At 40.0% G+C, this 23,303-nt stretch overlaps 2 protein-coding genes across 2 annotated transcripts in view; both read right to left on the minus strand.

Moving 5' to 3' along the window:
- The window catches only part of LOC310722481 (uncharacterized protein), a 211,760-nt gene that overhangs the window by 152,848 nt on the left and 35,609 nt on the right, over positions 1 to 23,303 (minus strand). Inside the window, exons 5-7 of the mRNA XM_083534929.1 lie at positions 15,527 to 15,838; positions 15,311 to 15,421; positions 1,436 to 1,495 (exon numbers count right to left, since the gene is read on the minus strand). Coding sequence (XP_083391055.1) covers positions 1,436 to 1,495; positions 15,311 to 15,421; positions 15,527 to 15,838 — 483 coding nt within the window. The remainder of the gene's footprint in view (positions 1 to 1,435; positions 1,496 to 15,310; positions 15,422 to 15,526; positions 15,839 to 23,303) is intronic.
- Positions 3,190 to 7,377, minus strand: LOC310722608 (uncharacterized protein). The gene is made up of 5 exons (XM_083535192.1): positions 7,306 to 7,377; positions 5,196 to 5,378; positions 5,039 to 5,110; positions 4,574 to 4,632; positions 3,190 to 3,695 (listed from the first exon to the last, which is right to left on the minus strand). Exons 1-5 carry the CDS (start codon positions 7,352 to 7,354, stop codon positions 3,630 to 3,632), a joined length of 429 nt encoding a protein of 142 aa, XP_083391318.1. The 5' UTR covers positions 7,355 to 7,377; the 3' UTR covers positions 3,190 to 3,629.

Below are 23,303 nucleotides of genomic sequence, written 5' to 3' on the forward strand. Positions count from 1 at the left end.
TATTCGCACCAACATTACTTTAAATCACATTTTATACATTAAACCCATCATGAATTTGAAACAAATTACTATCAAAATAAAATACATTAAATAATATATGGGTATCTATGGGTATCTTTTCCTTATACATTAGAAACATAAACATTACATGAAATTTTATTATAAGTCCCTTAAATAGCACGCACACACACACACACACACACACACACACACACACACACACACACACACACACACACACACAAAATATATCTAAGCCAGTCCACTAACTGTCATTTTGTTTGCTCAGTAAAATGTACCATTTTTGTTTTATTTAATTTACTTTCAAATGATAGTTTTTCCTTTTCAAAATAATAAAAAATATGTGCATACAGTATTAAAACATGCAAGAATCCAGTGGTAATAAACTGTATCTAAGGCATGACATATCTTAAGTGAAGATGATGGTCAGTGACTGAGAGGCAGCAGAAAGAGGTATGTAATTCACATCTATTTACAGCTAAGACCCGAATAAAGAAGTGATGCACAAGTTACAGGGCAATAACTTATATATCAGAGTGTATGTGAATTATGTAGGTGGTGCAGCTGTGGCTGCAGTGAAATGAGACTTGAATTGGGTTCAGTGGGGTAATGCTTTAGTAATGGCAGTCATTCTCGCTGCATGAGAAACCTATAAACCTCTATATTTCCTGCTCTGTTATATTTCATTTCAGAATAGTACTGATGCTTGCAATAGCTGTGGTGTCATAATGATGGTATTGAGAGGTGGATTGACTCAGGGAGGACACCACTAGATTCCTAGAAGCCCACTTTTAAAAGGTGCTGCTTTGGTTTTGAACTTGTACTAATTGGTTTTGAAAACAGTGTAAACGTGAAAAAAACAAGCTGGAGGTACACAAATTAAGTCAAAGATAATGAAATTGATACACAGCTCAGTCCGACTGCTGGTATGAGTTTAAAAATTGTGAACACAGTGTTGATAAATGCATCTTTATATCTGTAAAAAAAAAAGTATAAATAAGGTATGATAAAGGAAGTGAAGATGGTGGTCAGTGAAAGAGTGGCAGCAGAAAGAGGTGTGAAATTCATACGCATGAAATTCATAGAATCCTCCATATTCATTATCCCACCTCTCTTCATCTTTATAACACAAGGCATGATGAGTAGATTTACCGTGTGTATAAAGATTACTGTTGTCTTTAGACAATTTAAATAGAAGTGCACAGCTATTAATATTATAACACTGTAGTAAGTAAAGATGTTGTTAATAAAAACAGTGTTTGGGTGGTTGTTCAGGAACAGGGCTGAACTACGGCCTACTGTAAACCCAATCTGAACAGAAAGTACAACAACCAAACACAAAGCAGCTGAACTATAAACTGTATAATATTCTCTCTGCTTTCTGTAATAAAAAATAGAAAATATCTTCACTCACCTGCAGCCATTTGAAACACAACAGACAAAAGATACAAGCACTTCATCATTACTGATTCTCCTGCACACACACACACACACACACACACACACACACACACACACAACAGTTTCTCACAATTAAAAACACACATTCTGTCACACTGCCTGAGTGTCACATTTATATACTTGGGTTTTCAGGAAATTACAACACAAGATCATGTGACAGTCTTGGACAAAGAAATTGCCTTCTCTGAGAAGCACTAGAAGCTGGCTGTAAGCTTAAATCATTAAAATAATAATAATAATAATAATTGTTGGAGTATAATTGCAATTATAAGCATGATTTATTAGAGTATCAACCTCTTTTTATCTTTAATAAAAAAAGGTATTTATTGAACATTTATGACTAATTAGTGACACCTTGTGCCATAAAGCTGCTACTACAGCTGGTCTACATATAGTTGATACAGATCTAAAAGTGTGACAATATTATTTAAAAAAAATAATCCAGAAATAAAATCTGTTAAATAAAATACTACAATCTTTTACGTGATGTTTAAGTTTCATTACTTTCTCTACTAAAAAATCACTAAAGAAGCTGAATAACCATCAATGGAAAATACAGAGAACAAATGGGGACTTTTCAAGGAAACCACATAACCAATAACCAGTAACACCAATGCAATAGGTCTCATCAGAAACAGCAAGAAATCAGAGAGGAGGTGACAGACTGGTGCGGAGCCCCGATCCTTTCTCCTAGTTCAGAACCTCATTTGGTCCTTCAACACCAGCTCTATTTGTAAGAAAACCCAGCAGCCCTGCATTAACAGAAAAACTTTGTGATGGCTGAGATATGAGAGATTACTATTTATAGGAAAATAAACAGCAACAGGGTGGTATGATGCCAGTGTCTTTGAGTATATGGCAAAATGTTTTGTTTTCCTTACACCACTGCAATTTCTCACATCTTAATTGATCAGTTTAATGCTATATATAATGCTGGGGAACATCAATAACCAGTTAGTTATATATTTTGTTGGCTACCTTTGTTATACATCCACCAAGAAGCATCCTAGACTAGTTTTACTGAAAAAGCCACCTTGTAATTACACCATGTGACATTGTTAAGCTTGCTTGGTAGTTTTAGCCAGTGTTGAGGATGTTAAGATGATGATGGAAGTTATAACAGTAATCCGTCTTCTCCTTGTGCTCAAGTTACTCAAGGCTCCTCTTTACAAGCAAGATATCATACTGAAACTGGTCACTCAGAAAACTGCCTTTTTTCAGCTAAACACGTGGAAAAACTATTTCTGTGTGTGTTGCTCTTTGTGACTTTGTTGTATGGTCTTAGCATGCTCACACACACACACACACACACACACGGAGATAACACATGAATATACTGCAGTACTGTGGCCAGGGGCCGAATAGGAGAATGGCTACTTCCGCTCTCTCATAGCTTCTGTTAACTGATATTGTGCGATGCACAGTGTATATTATGCAATACTACACACTCAACATGCACATTGTCATACGTTCCTTAGAATACATTTTGTTATAGATGGTTCCATATTTTTTTTTATCAACAATGATCTCTTTTTTTAGAACTATTGTCTTCTCTAATAACATGCAGCAGTTTCCCATAAATGCAGATTTGCTCCATGTTCATTCAGTCATGCATCTTCATCCTGCTCAGGGTCACGGTGGGTCACGTGTGTGTAAAAAACCCATAAAATGTAAGAATTTTCAATAATAAGTTTATTCTGTGCCTTTAAAAAAAAATCTGGTCCACACATCCATTTAGAGCTCTCTTGTGGTAACTGTGTGCTTTCAAAAAAAGAAAATAAAAATACAAGCAACAATTATGAATATCTTTATAAAAGCTAAAGTAGAAATACATTAAGTCTTAACAAGATTTGATTTTACAATAGATCTTTTTATTTTACTCACAAATCACAAGCAAGAACTTCAGTATCAGTCTTTTTTTTTTTTTTTACACAAAACAGCATGCTGGCAACAGCCTTCTGGACTTTTATTTCTTACCCTGATATAATATTCAAAATGCAATTAAAATGATTATCAATCAACTATCAGGAACTATTTCTATGACATATAACAATTTGTCTATATTTACTGTGGATGAGGTTGTTATAATCCTGGAATATTCAGTTTTCTCTCCACAGATGAAATGAAAACGTGCTGCTTCGGCTGTGTTAATGTGCGTCAGTAGAGTAGCACGTGTAAGTGACAGTAGTAAATAAAGCATCTTCAGACATAATCTGAGAAAAGACAACACATGAAAAAGTATGATACAACAAACTCTCCACAACAATATTATGAATATTATGCATTAAAAACCTGGCTGTCTTATATTCACATGGCTGAGATGTCCACTACTGATCTGCTGTATTATGTTCATCGTACATATCCTTCTATAAATATCTGTTTATAGTAATAGCCATCTGTATATTATGATCATAGTTCATATATATTCATCTGTATATTATGTTCATAGTACATACACATCTGTAAATTACTGTTTATAGTCCTATAATACCATTTAATTTAATTGATGTAAATCATGTAAACACTGTATATCCTGTTATTGCACTCTGGTTAGACCCAAACTGCATTTAATTGCCTTGTACTTGTACTCGTACATGTATAATGGCAATAAAGTTGAATCGAATCTAAGCCTGATTTATCACTTTCTATTATTATTACCATTACTGTATATTTTAAAGTGTTCGAAATTACATGCAAATATATATTTTAATCTTTTTGGATTGAAATCATTATATCATCATCCTTTGGCAGAAAACCAAAAGTGCTGTTTTTGATCATTTTGAACAAAAGATAGTTAGCGTAGTTAGCATTATTCACACATAATGAACTCATGTTAAATATATGCATGTCCGATATCGGCGAAATCACATTGCTAGAATACATTGCTAGAATGGAGAAAACCATTCTCTATTTATCACAGTAGTGCAATATCATGTAGTGACAATAAAATCAATACTTTTTAAATGTAAAAATTGTTTACGTAGAACATGAAAAAGACTACTGTATGACTGATTTGAAAAGTTAAATAACCCACATAATAATTGAACAGAAATATGTTCGAGGTCAGGGCCATGCATGGATGTAAACTCACCTTATCCTCTGGCTTTCCCTTACATATGTCAGTAATGATGTTCTTGACACACCTTCCTCCTACATAAAAAAAAAAAAATCCTCAGAAATGAACCCTTTAGTGGTAAGAAGTGAGGTGAGTAGGCATGCTGTTCTATTTGGACTTAAAAGCAATGACTGTTTTAAGAAAGAAATAGTTTTTAAATATATATATATATATATATATATATATATATATATATATATATATATATATATATATATATATATATATATATATATATATATATATATATATATATATATATATATATATATTGGCTCACCAATGTAAAAACCTGACCTGATTAACCATTATCAAAGTTCTACAAGTCTTGGTTTAATTGATATATAAATCTGTGTGTGTGTGTGTGTGTGTGTGTGTGTGTGTGTGTGTGTGTGTGTGTGTGTGTGTGTGTGTGTGTGTGTGTGTGTGTGTGTGTGTTACCTTTGCATCGCCAACAAACAAATGCAACTACACTGGATATCAGCAGCAGTAAAACCATCAGAATGACAATAACTGTGTAAATGAACACCCAAAATATCAATAAATGTAAAAACACAGAAGTTTTTCTGTAATATTAAAATTAAAAGAAAATTGGCACCTGAAGAAAAGCTACTTTCAAAATTATGTGTAACTTGTTGGAATGTGGTTGAAAAGGTTTTGTAAGTATCTTGTGTTGCTGAGGATGATGGAGGTGGAGTGGTTGCTGTTTTACAATGAGGTTCTTCTGATATAAGTGTTGTGCCTGTTTTCCTTGGTTGTGTCGAGGTTTCTCTTCCTCCCACTAAAAGAAAAAAAAAATATGAAAGTGATTAAAACTAATGACTAAATATAAATAATTATTTGTTGTAACTGTTTTGGTAATATGACATTTTAATAATGTACCTTTAACAGATAGACTGAAAAGGATGCTATCAGCTTGTACAGAACATCGGTAGGTTCCCTGGTCCTCTTCAGTCAGGTCTGATATAAGTAGAGAGAGGTTTCCTGGAGGGTTTTTACTGACCAGTTTGACTCTGTTACTGTGATGTCCAGTCTGCTCAGGGTAAATTTTCTGAAAGGTTGAAGACTCCTTTTTTATAAAATGCCATGTTACCCTCTTCGGGTCGTCCTGTAGGTCAGTGCAGACGCAGGGCAGAACTACAGACTCTCCTGTGATCCCAGTCACCTCCTCTACCACTGTCTTCTTCACCAGCTCACAGCCTGTAAACAGAACATTTACAGCTAATACAGATTTTAAATCTTACAATCGTCTGCTGCAAACCTGAAGAGATTTTTAAACGATGTAACAACCAGCTGTTTTAATTCTCTATATGAATCCAATATCAGGACTCTGATACTCAACATTAAACCTATACTGGGTTATTAAACATTTTAATAACTGCAAAATCTTAAATAATCTCATCAAATGAGATTTAATTATTTTATTTCAGCTAATAACTCCATTAAATTTTATTTGTATAGCACTTTTAACAATGGGAATTGTCCCAAAGCAGCTTTAAAATAATGCTTTGACAATTGGAAATAATATTTCCTTTTAAGAAATTATTTTATAAAAATCTTCGTAGGTCTTTATGACATCTACATCTGATAGCAGTCCAACGTTTCAGGTCCGTCTGATTCCTATAATCAGTATTTATTGTCAATTAGAACGTGAATCTGATGTGTCACAATATGACTCCTAGATAAATTTCCCATTAATTATGGTAAATAGACACTGTGTTACATACTGCATGTATCTATAATTTATTTGAAAACTTATCAAGTCTGCTTTCACAATGAAAATGAACTTTTATTGTGCATTCAAATGTTTTACCTTTAACAAAAAGCCAAGTGTCTCTGTGTTCCTTCTCAGTGCTGCACCTGTAGTTTCCCTGATCTTCTTCTCTCAGGTCAGATATGAGTAGTGACAGATTAGCAGGAGAAATGTTATTAAACAGCTGATATCTGCCACGGTAGTGTTCATCATTTAACACTTTAATCAGACGTCCTGTTCTGTAGGTCTCCCAGGTGAATTTCTGAGGTTTGGAGTGCAGGTCAGAGCAGGAGCAGGGTAACAGCACTGAACTACCTTTTTCCCCTGCAGTACTATCATCACCAGAGAGAACACAACCTAGACAAAAAAAAAAGTGAGGCTCCATGCAGCTCAATACAGCAATCAACCTCACATCCATAATCTACAAACCCAATTCCAAAAAAAATTTGCTGCATCATGAAATGTAAAATATGACAAAAAAAATCCCCAAGAATATTGAGTAACTCGATCTTTTGAATATTGAGTATCAGACAGGAATGAAGGTCCCCTGGTGGTCTAGTAGTTAGTATGCGGCGCTCTCACCGCTGCGGCCTGGGTTCGATCCCCGGTCAGGGATCCAACCCCAGCCACTCTTAGTGCCGGTCCCAAGCCCGGATAAATGGGGAGGGTTGCGTTAGGAAGGGCATCCAGCGTAAAAACATGTGCCAAATAAAACATGCGGATGATCGGCTGTGGCGACCCCTAATGGGAGAAGCCGAAAGAAAGTAGTAGACAGGAATGAGAAAATCCAATACTCCAGCAAAATGGTCTCCTCAATTCTTAGACATAAAAGTGTGTATAAAAAATACTGCTGTCTTTGGACAATTTAACTAGAAGTGCACAGCTAATAATATTAGCTGACCTAAGAACTGTATAATATTCTATCTAATTTCTAATAGAAAATAACTTTACTCACCTGCAGCCATTTGAAACACAACAGCTAAAAGATACAAGCACTTCATCATTATTGATTCTTCTGCGCACACACACACACCAGTCTTTCACAATGAAACACATACTGTCACACTGCCTGAGTGTCGCTCTTTTATATACTTTGCTTTCAGGAAACCTCAACCACCATTGTGTTACTTCTAACATAGATCATGTGACAATCTTAGACAATAGAAATTTGCCATGTCTGAGGTAAAAAAACGCTTAGAGAATTAATTATAAAAGTATAATTGCAATTAATGACATGTTATTAAAGTTTAGATTGACTTAATTTAGTTTAAATTAAAATATTTATGTGATTCATTATTTTGTTGGTTATACAGTTACGGCATCATCTTGTGTCATAAATCTGATACTACATCTGGTCTACAGATAATTGCTTATTAGATTTAAATCGACATCCAGATTTCTTTAGATGGTTACAGGACAGTAAAATCATTTCCTTTCACATATCCCAGTTTGGCAGGAATTTGTGGTGGAGCTGCACAGCTGCAATGTGTCAATGTCAATTGTGAAATATCCTCTACACATAACATTCAGCTGAATTAAATAAAACAACTTCTAAGTAATATTAAGGTTTTATTTCCCCTAATTACAATAACAAATAACCGAAAACGAACACAAATCAGGGGAACCTATAAAGGTGTGTACAGAAAATCAGTGGAACAACTAAGGAAGAAATTTATGAAATGAGTGATGCCCTCTGTTGGTCAGACATTTGTTTTTCCCATGATATTTTTGAAGTGATCTTTTCAGTACAATTATTTCCCTTTGCAAAAAAATGAGTAAAAATTATTAATTACTTAGCAAGGGTAATTATGATTTTAACAAAATATTAAATTATTTGAGTTGTGAGTGAGGAAATTAAGAAGGTTATTTGTATATAATATACAGAATCATTATGTAGATACTTTTAAAAACAGTCATGTAGCTATAAAATTTGTACCAGGTGTAATTTCAAGGTATATGATATTTCTGTCACTTGGCTACTAAATACACCCACCAAGGCGCAAGGAGCTATTTAGGATATGTCCATCCTCCTCAAACAAGTGGCACAAGATTATTTCAAATACTGACATACTGTTGATCACGTGACTGTTGAATTGTCTCAGTATGTACTTGCACAAGAAGGTGGTGAGTGATTATTAACACTCCTAGAAACATGACTGTGGCAAAGGCAGTATGGGGACTGATGGAAGAATAGCTTCCTCTTTCTCACAGTATCAGTTCAACCCACACTGTGGTATGCCGACTCAGCAAATACTCTGTCATATGCCTTATGTTTTATTATTACTATTTTTTTTTTTTTACAATAAATGAGCTTGCTTTTACAAAATATTTTCTCAGCTAAACTTATATTGATTTAAATTTCTCTAAAATACTTCATAAGCACCTCATAATCAATTCATTGTACCAGTCCACAAGCAAAGTCTGTCTCTCAGAGAGACAGAGAGACTGTCTCTCCCTCTCAGTCTCTCCCTCTCAGTCTCTCCCTCTCAGTCTCTCCCTCTCAGTCTCTCCCTCTCTCCCTCTCTCCAGGAACACCTTACGTGTTCACACAATGACTGAAAAAACACTAATATCTGGTATATTATTACAAGATGAATCACTAAATTTATTTATTTTACATCAAATAATGGGAAGGGTTGCGTTAGGAAGGGCATCCAGCGTAAAACATGTGCCAAATCAAATATGCGGATCACAAATGAGAATTTCATACCGGATCGGTTGAGGCCCGGGTTAACAACGACCGCCACAGGTATCGTTAGCTGACAGGGTACCGGTGGAAATTGGGCTACTGTTGGCCGAAGGAGGAGAAGGAGAGGAGGAAGACGTCTACAGAGACGGCAGGAAAAGGAGCAGTGTAGGAGAGTAGAGGTTCGGGTTGGTACTTTAAATGTTGGTACTATGACTGGTAAAGGTAGAGAGGTAGCTGATATGAGGGAGAGGAGAAAGGTAGATATGCTGTGTGTTCAGGAGACCAAGTGGAAAGGGAGCAGGAACATTGGAGGTGGGTTTAAACTGTTTTATCATGGTGTGGATGAGAAGAGAAATGGTGTAGGGGTGATTCTGAAGGAAGAGTACAGTAAGAGTGTAGTGGAGGGGAAGAGAGTTTCTGATAGGGTGATTGTGAAGGTGGAAGTTGAAGGGATGATGATAAATGTCATCAGTGCCTATGCTCCACAAGTTGGCTGTGAGATGGAGGAGAAGGAAAGATTCTGGAGTGAATTAGATGAAGTGGTAGATGGTGTATCTAGGAAAGAACGATTGGTGATTGGGGCAGACTTTAATGGGCATGTAGGTGAAGGGAAGAGAGGTGATGAGGAGGTGATGGGTAGGTATGGTTTTAAGGAGAGGAATGTGGAAGGGCAGATGGTGGTAGATTTTGCTAAAAGGATGGAAATGGCAGTGGTGAACACGTATTTTCAGAAGAAGGAGGATCATAGGGTGATGTATAAGAGTGGAGGAAGGTGCACACAGGTGGATTATGTTCTGTGTAGGAGATGCAACCTGAAGGAGATTGGAGACTGTAAGGTGTTGGCGGGGGACAGTGTAGTTAGACAGCATCGGATGGTGGTCTGTAGGATGGTTTTGGAGGCGAAGAAGAAGAGGAGGAAAGTAAGGATTGAAAGAAGAATAAGATGGTGGAAACTGAAGGAGGAAGAGTGTAGTGTGAAGTTCAGGGAAGAGGTCAGAGAGGGGCTTGGTGGTGGTGAAGAGGTGCCGGATGATTGGGCAACTACTGCAGGAGTGATGAGGGAGGCAGCTAGAAAAGTACTTGGTGTGACATCTGGAAATAGAAAGCAAGACAAGGAGACATGGTGGTGGAATGAGGAAGTGCAGGAGAGCATTAGGGAAAAGAGGTTGGCAAAACAGAAGTGGGATCGACAGAGTGATGAGTAAAGTAGGCAGGAGTACAAGGAGATGCGGCAGCAGGTAAAAAGGAATGTGGCGAAAGCCAAGGAAAAGGCATATGAGAAGCTGTATAAGAGGTTGGACACTAAGGAAGGAGAAAAGGATTTATACCGTTTGGCCAGGCAGAGGAACCGAGCTGGGAAGGATGTACTGCAAGTTAGAGCAATAAAGGATGAAGAGGGAAATGTGTTGACTAGTGAGGAGAGTGTGTTGAGAAGATGGAGGGAGTATTTTGAGCAGCTGATGGATGAGAAAAATCAGAGAGAGAGAAGGTTGGAGGATGTGGAGTTGGTGAAGCAATATATAGATAGGATTAGTAAGGAGGAAGTGAGAGCAGCGATTAAGAGGATGAAGAATGGAAAGTCGGTTGGACCAGATGACATACCGGTAGAAGCATGGAGATGTTTAGGAGAGATGGCAGTGTAGTTTTTAACCAGATTGTTTAACAGGATTCTGGAAGGGGAGAGGATGCCTGAGGAATGGAGAAGGAGTGTGCTGGTACCAATCTTTAAGCATAAGGGAGATGTGCAGACCTGCAGTAACTACAGGGGAATTAAGTTGATCAGTCACACCATGAAGTTATGGGAAAGAGTAGTGGAAGCCAGGCTGAGAGAAGAGGTGACCATCTGTGAGCAACAGTATGGTTTCATGCCGAGGAAGAGCACCACAGATGCCTTATTTGCTTTGAGGATGTTGATGGAGTAGTATAGAGAAGGACAGAAGGAATTGCATTGTGTATTTGTGGATTTAGAGAAAGCGTATGACAGGGTGCCGAGAGAGGAGTTGTGGTATTGTATGAGGAAGTCAGGTGTGTCAGAGAAGTATGTGAGGGTGGTGCAGGACATGTATGAGGACAGTGTGACGGCAGTGAAGTGTGCAGTAGGTACGACAGACTGGTTCAGGATGAAGGATGGACTGCATCAAGGATCGGCCCTGAGCCCTTTCCTGTTTGCAGTGGTGATGGACAGATTGACGGACGAGGTCAGACAGGAGTCTCCCTGGACTATGATGTTTGCAGATGATATTGTGATTTGTGGTGAGAGTAGAGAACAGGTTGAGAAGAGCCTGGAGAGGTGGAGATATGCGCTGGAGAGAAGGGGAATGAAAGTCAGTAAGAGTAAGACAGAGTACATGTGTGTGAATGAGAGGGAGGGCAGTGGAGTGATGCGGTTGCAGGGAGAAGAGGTGGAGAAGGTGGAGGAAAGTAATGGAGAGTGTGTTAGAGAAGTAAAGAAAAGAGTGCAGGCAGGGTGGAGTGGGTGGAGAAGAGTAACAAGAGTGATTTGTGATAGTAGGGTATCTGCAAGAATGAAAGGGAAAGTTTATAGGACTGTGGTGAGACCTGAGATGTTGTATAGATTAGAGACAGTGGCATTGAGTAAAAGACAGGATGTGGAGCTGGAATTAGCAGAGCTGAAAATATTAAGGTTTTCGTTGGGAGTGACGAGGATGGACAAGATTGGAAATGAGTTTATTAGAGGGACAGCACATGTAGGATGTTTTGGTGACAAGGTGAGGGAGGCGAGATTGAGATGGTTTGGACATGTGCAGAGAAGGGACATGAATTATATTGGTAGAAAAATGCTGAAGATGGAGCCACCAGGTAGGAGGTAAAGAGGAAGGTCAAGGAGGAGGTTCATGGATGTGGTGAGGGAAGACATGCAGGTGGTTGGTGTGAAAGAGGCAGATGTAGAGGACCGGGTGGTATGGAGACGGATGATCTGCTGTGGCGACCCCTAATGGGAGCAGCCGAAAGAAGAAGAAGAAGATAAAGCTAAGATAATTCAAATAATTCCAATGTGAGAAAAATATTCACGACACATATTGTACAGACACATACATAAACCAAGCGTAACATTATGACATTATAACATTATGAGCAGTGAAGTAAAAAACACTGATTACTGTATCTCTTCATCATGGCACCTGTTAGTGGGTGGAATATATTAGGCAGCAAGGGACTGCAGTAAAAGGGGGACCAACACAATATTATTAGGCAGGTGGTCATAATGTACTGTATGTATGTAAAATATCGATCAAACAAACTAAAAAACAGCTGCAAAATGTTTAACATCAACATTTATAGTTGATGGATTTTCCAGATTCTCTTATCCAGAGTTTGATACAAAAGTGCTGTGAAGTCTCTCAAAAACACTGAAAGTCACAAACAAGAACATACATAACAGTCTTCTTACACAAAACACCACAATGCTTCTGGATCTTTTATTTTACCCTGATATTAGATTGTTACAAAATATAAAATGGGACATTTACAAGATTATTCTGTACATCAGCAAATTTCAGTAACACAGTGATCCAGAAACTCTCTCTTAAACCCAATCAGATCACATCAATGCATGTGTGTAAATGTAATTTTCAACAGCAATATAAAAATAACTAAAAGGCCAATATAGTAAATCCTGTGCTTCGTCATGGTGTGTATTGCTTCAGCATTATTCTAAATTATATATATGAGAATCAGTGGTGGGCCGTCAGGGCCAGCAAGACCTAAACTGGCCCAAACACTATCAAAAGCACTGACCTACATTTACATCCTACATTCTAATGTTTGTTCCATGAAATTGTAATCCCAACAGTTTATTCGCTTCACTTGGTAGCGTTTCTCTCGGCTGCATTGCTTCCAGTACGTGTATGTGGACATTAGAATTTTTGTCCAATCAGATTTCAGCCTCTATGTGCTGCCATGTCAATCTAATCTTCACAGGGCCTTCAGAATCAGTACTGCTGGCCTTTTTACCTTAGACCATATTAGCAATGGGTCCGTTTCTTTAACCAATCAGATTTAAAATTCGCCTCAGCTAGCTGGCCCAGAATAGCGTCAGCATTTTTCCGCCCTCTGATTGGTTGGTCAGAGGGAAACTGTTAAAGCCAAGCCAAGTACGACTGGCAAAAAAGGTCTGTAGCTCTGCACGCATTAATACATCTGAGAGACTTTTTTATGCCCACAATGGCTGACAGAGGAAGAGAAACTGATTTGGTATCAGAAACAATAAAAAACTAATCTCATGTTTAAAGTAATTTTTTTGCAGTACTGGTTATAAGTGAAAGGGATTCTTGTGAAAAAACAGAGAGAAAGACAGACTTAAAGACTGACTGCCTTTCATTGATCTGAACCCAAAGAGAAAATCTCAACAAAATGAATATTTAGTTTTCTTTTAGCATGAATTGACAGATGTGGTGAAGTTCATGTAAACTCATGTACATGTAAATTCATCAGTTCATCTCCAAATCTGCTTTCATTCTGAATTGTGGCACCAACGTTTTTAGTTAAATTATTTTTAAAAAGGGGTTTTATTTGTGTCCTTAACTAATAAATAAATTCTACACTGAGTGTCAGCAACAGTAAAACCACAGGAATAAAGAAAACTGTGTAATTAAACACATTCAAAATGTGAGAAAATAATAAAATAATCTGTATAATATTGTGTTTTTTACTTAAAATTTAAATGGACAGTTACAGCGGGAAAAATAAGTATTTGACACATCAGCATTTTTATCAGTAACGGGATTTCTAAGTGGGCTATTGACACAAAACTTCCACCAGATGTAGCCATCAAGCCAAATATTGAATTCATACAAAGAAATCAGAACATTTAAGTATAAAAGTTGTCATAATAAATAAAGTGAAATGACACAGGGAATAAGTATTGAACACACTTTATTTAATACTTTGTAGGAAAGCCTTTGTTGGTGATTACAGCTTCTAGACGCCTCTTGTATGGCGAGACCAGTCGTCTGCATTGCTCAGGAGTGATTCTGGCCCATTCATCCACACAAATGGTCTTTAAATCTTGAAGGTTCCGTGGGCCTCTTTTATGAACTTTGATCTTCAGTTCTCTCCATGGATTTTCTATGGGATTTAGGTCAGGTGATTGACTGGGCCATTCAAGCAACTTGATTTTCTTTCTTTGAAACCACTTCATTGTTTCCTTGGCCTTGTGTTTGGGATCATTGTCTTACTGAAATGTCCACCCTCTTCATTTTCATTCATCATATAAGGTCTGCCAGTACCCCTTGCTGAAAAGCCCCCAAACCATGATGCTTCCACCCCCAAACTTAACTGTTGGTATGGTGTTCTTGGGGTGGTGGGCAGTGCCATTTCTTCTCTAAACATCGTGTGTAGAATGACTGCCAAAAAGTTCAATTTTGCTTTCATCTGACCATACCCAATATCGTCTCCCAATAATCCACAGGTTCCTCCAAATGCTCTTTCGCAAACTTTAACAGAGCCTCAACATGCTTTTTGTTCAGCAATGGAGTCTTGCGTGGTGAGCATGCATGGATGCCATGGCGGTTCAGTGCATTGCTTATAGTTTTCTTTGAAACAGTACCTGCTGATGCAAGGTCTTCCTGAAGTTCTGCCTGAGTGGTTCTTGGCTCTTGGCGAACTCTCCTGATTATTCTTTGGACTCCTCGGACAGGGATCTTACGTGGACACCTGATCGTGGCCGGTTTATGGTGAACTGATGCTCTTTCCATTTTCGGATAATGGCCCACACAGTGCTCACAGGAACATTCAGCATTCTGGAAATGTGCCTATAACCATTCTCATCAAAATGCTTTTCAACGATAAGATTACAAAGATCCTGAGAGAGTTCTTTGCTTTTACCCATCATGAAGTCTTTCCTTTGTGCCTCCTGGGTAATGAGAAGCCTTTATAGGCCATCAATTGGGACTAAAGCAGCTGATATCAATTAGTACTGATAGGGGGCAGGGTTTCTCTCTCAATACTGACAGATTTCAGGTGATCTCCTGGCTTTCTATGCCTTTTTGCACCTTGTTATCTTCATGTGTTCAATACTTATTCCCTGTGTCATTTCACTTTATTCATTATGACTCAACTTGTATACTTAAATGTTCTGATTTCTTTGTATGAATTCAATATTTGGCTTGATGGCTACATCTGGTGGAAATTTTGTGTCGATAGCCTACTTAGAAATCATCTTACTGATAAAAATGCTGATGTGTCAAATACTTATTTTCCCTGCTGTATATCAGATAGTAGGAGTCTGAGTGTTTGCTTTATGTTTTACCTTGTGTTGTTGAGGATGATGCAGGTGGTGAGGTTGTTGTTTTACTCTGAGGCTGTTCTGATGGAGGTGTTGTGTCTGTTTTCCTTGATTGTATTGACATTTCTCTTCTTCCTAATAAAAAGAATGATACAACTTACTAATGATTGTTTCTATCACTGTTAGTAATATGACACATGACACTAAAGTAAAACACAGTCCTTAATGACGAAAATGTACCTTTAACAGACAGTCTCAGATCTCTGTGATCAGCCTGTGAAGAACATCTGTAGAGTCCCTGGTCCTCTTCAGTCAGGTCTGATATGAGTAGAGAGAGGTTTCCTGGAGGGTTTTTACTGACCAGTTTTACTCTGTTACTCTGATGTCCAGTCTGTTTAGAGTAAATTTCCTGAAAGGAATTGTTTTTATAAAACTTCCATGTTACCCTCTTCGGGTCGTCCTGTAGGTCAGTGCAGACGCAGGGCAGAACTACAGACTCTCCTGTGAACCCAGTCACCTTCTCCACCACTTTCTTCTTCACCAGCTCACAGCCTGTAAACAGAACATGTACAGGTAATGATAGAAATACTGCAATTATTAATATTCCTTGTTTGTAAATCACAACATTTTCTGCTACAAACCAGAAGAGATTTTTAAATGATGTAACAATCAGCTGTTTAAATTCTCTACATGAATCCAATATCAGGACTCTGATACCTGACATTGAACTTATACTACTACTTTTCTTTCAGCTTCTCCCGATAGGGGTCGCCACAGCAGATCCTCCGCATGTTTGATTTGGCACATGTTTTACGCTGGATGCCCTTCTTAACGCAACCCTCCCCAATTTATCCAGGCTTGGGACCAGCACTGAAAGTGGCTGGGGTTGGTTCCCTGACCGGGGATCGAACCTGGGCCGCAGCGCTGAGAGCGCCGCATCCTAACCACTAGACCACCAGGGAACCTCAACACTGAACTTATACTGGGATCTTTATATTTAAATAACTGCTAAATCTACAATAATCTTTAACATCAGTTTGTACAGTTATTAATAATAATATAATTCCATATATAATACAAAGATAATCATAATAGTTATCATGATAAGTGTTTTTGGCATTAACTTTATCATATAAATAAAAGTAAGACATTATTTAAGGAATATCTTCATAGGGCTCCATGACAACCCTTCATAACAACTGACATGAATCTAAATAAACATTTATAAAGACATGTACTTCCAAAAGTGTCAGCTGATGTACAGACTGTGTTTCTCAGTGTGAATGTTAAGTTATAACACTTCGTCTAGTGACAGATTTCTGTAGACATTAAATGGTGTTATGACGTTTTCCAGGTCGACTTTCTTTAGATCATTATGTAAAGTGTGTTATGTAGATTTTCTCAGACTGTAAACTACAGTGAGTTTAATTTGGGGTTTAATGTTTTATGTCTCATTAACATATGATTCTGATGTATCAATTATTTACATAAACTGCAACTTTTATAGATTTACATTTAAATTCACAAAACAATGTAACAGTGACATCGACTAGATTTAATTCCCCTTTAGTTATGGTAAATGGAGTAAATATTTTCTCACAATTGTAACTATAATTCATCTGGAGACTCATCAACCCTGCTTATACAATGAATAACAACTTTTATTGTGTATTTAAATGCTTTACCTTTAACATAAAGATTGATGTCTCTGTGTTCCTTCTCAGTGCTGCACCTGTAGTCTCCCTGATCTTCTACCCTCAGGTCAGATATGAGTAGTGACAGATTAGCAGGAGAAATGTTATTAAACAGCTGATATCTGCCACGGTAGTGTTCATCATTTAACACTTCAGTCAGAGGTCCTGTTCTGAAGGTCTCCCAGGTGAAAGTCTGAGGATTGGAGTGCAGGTCAGAGCAGGAGCAGGGTAACAGTACTGTACCACCTTCGTGTTGTGTGATTGCTGTGTGATTTTTTTCACCAGAAAGAGCACAGCCTACAAAAACAAACACACAAAACATCACAATCTACATAATACAATATGCAGTATAATATTCTTAAAAAAAATTTTGAAAGACAAGATAAAAAAAAATGGAAGAAAACAATTAACATTTCTGTACATATAAATCTCAGATCTCGTTTCTCAGCCCAGTTCCTACAGTAACTACTGTGTGTGTTACACTTTCCTGTGCTCATGTGTGTATTTTTTCTTTTAAATCCCAGAGTGAAATGTACACATAGGCAGCTCTGGTTAGACACCATGTTACAAGTCCATGTGAAAATAAAGAGCACTTGGAGACAGTGCCTCCTACTGTTAGATCGCTAGAACAACATGCTTTCTTGAGCATTAATCACAGCAGATAAAGCAGATTTTTAGTTTTTATGGATTCCCACCAACATTGCTTTAAATTTGATTTTTATATAGTAAACCCGTCATGAATTTAGAACAAATTACTATCAAAATAAACTAAAAAAAAAAAAAAAAAAAAAAAAAAAAAACATAGGATGGAGGGGTATTCTTTTCCCTATATATTAGAAATATTCATGTTACATAGACTGTTATTATAAGCACCACAAATAGCACACACACACACACACGCAATTTAGCTAAGCTTACTTAATGGTGTCAGGCTGCAGACGTCGGAAGCCGATATAGTCCGATCATTGTCCTTTTATTTCAACAACCGTACAACACAAAAACACTCATAAGCCGTTGAAAACAACAAACAAAGACATCCGCTCGATACGCGTTGTCCGCTATGAGTTCGAATGTCCCAAGCATAATCCATAAAGCCTTCGGCAATGAGTAATCCGAGCCGTCGCCTTCTGCGGGCGCTGGAGACGAGCCGTCGCCTTCTGCGGGCGCTGGAGACGAGCCGTCGCCTTCTGCGGGCGCTGGAGACGAGCCGTCGCCTTCTGCGGGACTGTGGGGTGAGCCGTCGCCGTCGGTGGAACCCGGGGGCAGCGGTTTAACCTCCCTTTCGCAGTCCTGGAGCCGGGGTGAGTGCACAGGGAAGCCCCTGGGCGTAGGGGCGCTCCTTGGGACCCTTAGGAGCAGATCGGAGCCTACTGAGCAGCCTGGAAATGAGGTGATGCCTGCCTGGAGATCCACGAGCGGAGAAGGGCTCGCCTGGAGGTCCACGACATCAGTGGAGCTCTCTTTGGGACACTGAAGCGGAGACGAGCTCGTGGGGTCGCTCGGAGGCGGAGACGAGCTCTCGGGAGGAGCCAGGAGCGGAGACGAGCTCTCGGGAGGAGCCAGGAGCGGAGACGAGCTCTCGGGAGGAGCCAGGAGCGGAGACGAGCTCTCGGGAGGAGCCAGGAGCTGGGCGGAGCTCTCTGGAGGGACCTGGAGCTGGGCGGAGCTCTCTGGAGGGACCTGGAGCTGGGCGGAGCTCTCTGGAGGGACCTGGAGCTGGGCGGAGCTCTCTGGAGGGACCTGGAGCTGGGCGGAGCTCTCTGGAGGGACCTGGAGCTGGGCGGAGCTCTCTGGAGGGACCTGGAGCTGGGCGGAGCTCTCTGGAGGGACCTGGAGCTGGGCGGAGCTCTCTGGAGGGACCTGGAGCTGGGCGGAGCTCTCTGGAGGGACCTGGAGCTGGGCGGAGCTCTCTGGAGGGACCTGGAGCTGGGCGGAGCTCTCTTGTAGGTCCTGGGGCGGAGCTCTCTTGTAGGTCCTGGGGCGGAGCCGAGCTTTCCGTGGGCGAGATGTCGCCTTGGAAGGGGCTCTGGGATGGGGCGTCGTCTGGAGAGGGACTCGGAGGAGTCACTTCGCCTTCTGTGACCGGAGGTGTCGGCGCGGCGCTCTCGTGACGACTCTGTGGCGGGAAAGCATGCTCCTGCAGACTCTGTGGCGGCACGGCGCTCTCGTGACGACTCTGTGGCGGGAAAGCATGCTCCTGGAACGCCCACGGGAACCTCGGAACAGAGCGGCACGCCTGTAGAAGCTCTGTGACGGCATGGTGTGCTCGCCGACGCTCGGAGATGGTGTGGTGCGTCCACGAGAACCCCGGAACACAGCAGCACGCTGGTAGAGACCCTGAGATGAAGCAGCCCTCTCATCAAAACATTGGGGCTGAGCTGCAGGCTCATGGGAGATCCGGCACAGAGCCGCGTGCTCTTGAGAACCTTGGAATGGAGCACCTTCCTCCTCAAGGGGACTGTAGTGGAGATCCACCACCTCTATCCCCAACTTCCCCTGGAGCAGCCCGCTGAATTCGGCGAGTGAGCCGAATTTGCCCCCTTTGGCGCTCCATAGTGAGCTGGCTTTGGCAAGAACTTCTCCAGACAGGAGGGAAATACAGAGGGCAATCTTGGCTCGTTCGGAAGGAAACCGGGAAATGTTAACAGCCACATACTCGCCGATGCCTTGCAGAAATCCAATTCGTCTTTTTTCCCCGAGTAACGAGCCGGTAATCCCCTCGCGCTCTCTGAGGGGCGTGGCGCAGCCGCGCTCTCATGATCCGGCTTCTGTGGATCTGAACCGCGAGAAGCGGCACTGAGCTTCCGGAGGAAATCCGAAGCCGGGTTCAGCTGCCGATCCGTTGCGGTCGGAATCGCGGAATGGCGAATCCGCGTTCGGTATTGGTCGGTCGTTCTGTCAGGCTGCAGACGCGGAAGCCGATATAGTCCGATCATTGTCCTTTTATTTCAACAACCGTACAACACAAAAACACTCATAAGCCGTTGAAAACAACAAACAAAGACATCCGCTCGATACGCGGTGTCCGCTATGAGTTCGAATGTCCCAAGCATAATCCATAAAGCCTTCGGCAATGAGTAATCCAGGTCGGAAGTGGCATTCGCATATACAGCCGGCGGTCGAGCAGCCACGCGATTGTCCAGCTTGACAATATAACGACCGACAGCCTGTGACTCAAGAACGTGAGTTTATGTAGTCTGATCTTTCATGAGCCACAGCTGTCGGTAATCTTGGGAAGCAGCGTGACTGCTATCGAGGGGGGCGTGGCAGGGTGAATCTCTGACAGCTACAGACGGGGGCGTGGCAGGGTAAATCCCTGACAGCTACAGAGGGGGGCGTGGCAGGGTGAATCCCTGACAGCTACAGAGGGGGGCGTGGCAGGGTGAATCCCTGACAACTGGCATGTTGTTTGCTCAATTAAATGTACCATTTCAATTTTAATTAATTTACTTTGAAATTAGATTTTCTCAAAAAAATAAATAAATAAATAAATACAGCATTAAAACATGCAAAAATCCAGTCGTAATAAACCGTATCTAATGCATGACATAGGAAGTGAAGATGTTTATCAGTTACAGAGAGGCACCAGAAAGAGATGTGAAATTCACGCTCATCTATTTATAGCTAAGAACAGAACAAAGAAGTGATGCTACAGGAAAATAACTTTTCTATTAGATTTTTAAAGATACATTCAATAAGACAGAGATTTTGAAGAATATAATTCAGTATATGTGTAAAAACATACACTATATTTATTATAGGGATGTAAAATAATCTCACTGTAGAATCATCTTTATTCACTGATCTACCACCTCCCTGGAGATGATGTATGTGGCAGATGCAGCTGTGGCTGCAGTTACATGAAACTTGTTAAATTGTGTTCAATGGGGTGATGCTTTAGTAATGGCATTTATCCTTACTGCATGAGAAACCTGTCCGCTCCGTTATATTTCATTTCAGAATGATATTAAAGGTTTGCAATAGCTGTGATGTTATAATGATTGTATTAAGAGGTGGATTGACTCAGGCAGGACACCACTGTAAGGCCTAGGTGATAAAGGTACTATTTTGGTTTTGAACTTGTACTAATTGGATTTGAAAACAGTGTAAACATGAATAACAAGCTGTAGATACACAAAGTGAGTCAAAGATATTTAAAGTGATACTGTCAGGGGGCGAGTGAAACGGAGGCGGAAGCCGGAGTACAGCTCAGTCGGGTTTAATACAGAGTGAGGGAGAGATACACACAAACACACACACACTGCAGTCCTTTGATTGAGAGAGTCCTGGGGCTGTCAGAGAGACCTTGGGCTGCATTGGGGCTCCCCAACAGGATTTCACACATTGCTTTACCCTCGGAGAGACCTAGCAGAGCGAAGGTACTTTAACTACAGCCTGGGATGGCGTCCTCATCCTCAGAGAACGTTGGGAACCTTCCTGTTCCAGGACCAGAGCCATCTTCATAGGCATTCGGAGGCACAACGCCACCTCCAGCGTGATTTGCGATGATGTAACGGCACCCTCGGCGGGACACTGGAGCCGGGTGGAGCGCTCTGAGGAGCCCCGGAACGGAGCTCTTGGGGAAACTCTGAAGCGGAGCGGAGCTCTTCTGGAAACTTCGGGGCAGTATGGCACGTCCACGGGAACCCCAGAACAGGACAATGCGCTTGTGGAACCTCTGGGGCGGAGCGGCATGCCCGCAGATGCTCTGAGACGGAGCGGTGCACTCGTAGACGCTCTGAGATGGAGCGGCGTGCCCACGGGAACCCCAGAACAGGGTGGCTCGCTCGTGGAGACTCTGGGGCAGAGCGGCAGAGGCAGGTGGAATCCTGATAGATACACAGTTCAGTCTACACAGACTGCTGGTATGAGTTTTGAAAATGTGATCACAGTGCTGCTAAATGCATCTTCCTGTAAAAAACTATAAATACGGTATATAAAGGAAGTGAAGATGGTGATCAGTGACAGGGAGGCAGCAAGAAGAGGTGTGAAATTCATACACATCTATATACAGCTATAACCAGAAAAAAAAGGTGACACTAGTTACAGGAAAATAACTTTTTTATTAGACTTTACATTAGTTACTACGGATAATAATAATAATTCAATTCAATAAGACAGAGATTGTAAAAGATATAATTCAGTAAATGTGTAAAAACATACACTGTAAGTATTATGTAATAATGTAAAATGTAAAATAATCTCACTGTAGAATCCTCCTTATTCATTTTCCCACCTCTCTTCATCAGTAAATTTTACATAGAAGTTTATCAGGAAGAAAAAATCCACATGATCAAAGCTGAACAGGTCTCAAAAAGGACTTTATAACACAAGGCATGATGTGTAGATTTACCTTGTGTATAAAGATTACTGCTGTTCTTTGGCCAATTTACCTAGCAGTTCACAGCTATTAATATTATAACACTGCATTCATTAAAGTTGTTGTTAATAAAAATTTGAAATAAGAAACATTTGACAGTGTTTGGTTTGGGTGTTTAAGAACAGAGCTGAACTATGGCCTACTGTAAACACAATCTGGGCAAACTGTATAATTTTCTCTCTCTTTTCTCTAATAGAAAATAGAAAATATCTTCACTCACCTGCAGCTACATGAAACACAACAGACAAAAGATACAAGCACTTCATCATTACTGATTCTTCTGCAAACACACACGCCAGTCCCCAACTGTGAAACTGTCACACTGAGTTTCTCTCTCTTTTATTGTTTGGGTTTCAGGAAACCTAAACAAACACTACATCATTTCTCACTTCTGAAAATCTCTTGCATCACTCATTCTATGACTCAGTTTACATTTTATATAGAGCAGAAATTTATTCATGTGTGTTTTATTATTTGTGTCTTGTTAAATGTTTTCAATGTAATAATTGATCATAGATCAGGTGACAAACTTAAGATAAACTTAAAAAGTAACATTGAAAAACAATAAACAAACAAAAAAGTACTTGTTCAGACTTATTTTATATTGAGTGACTAAATGGCGACATCCGGTTTAACAAAGCTGCTACTACATCTTGTCTATAGATGCTCATACGTATGTGAGAGATTCTTTTATGGCTTTTGGCAGACACCCTTTTTCCAAGTACCCTAAAGTTATCTTATTTGTAACATTTGAGCAGTTGATGGTTGCGCAAGAGAATTAGTGACTTGGTAGTGTTGGGATATTAAATGGTTGTATTTTTTTTTTTTATGTGTTGGAATGTTCCCAGTTGACCAGTAGGCGAAAAAAAAAACTCCAGAGAGCTAAATGTAAGGCTGAACAACCTAGAATGGCTCTTCGAGGAGGGTGATCACTCTCACAGCT

The sequence above is a fragment of the Silurus aristotelis genome, assembly GCF_946808225.1.
Source record: "Silurus aristotelis genome assembly, chromosome: 29".
Taxonomy (NCBI): domain Eukaryota; kingdom Metazoa; phylum Chordata; class Actinopteri; order Siluriformes; family Siluridae; genus Silurus; species Silurus aristotelis.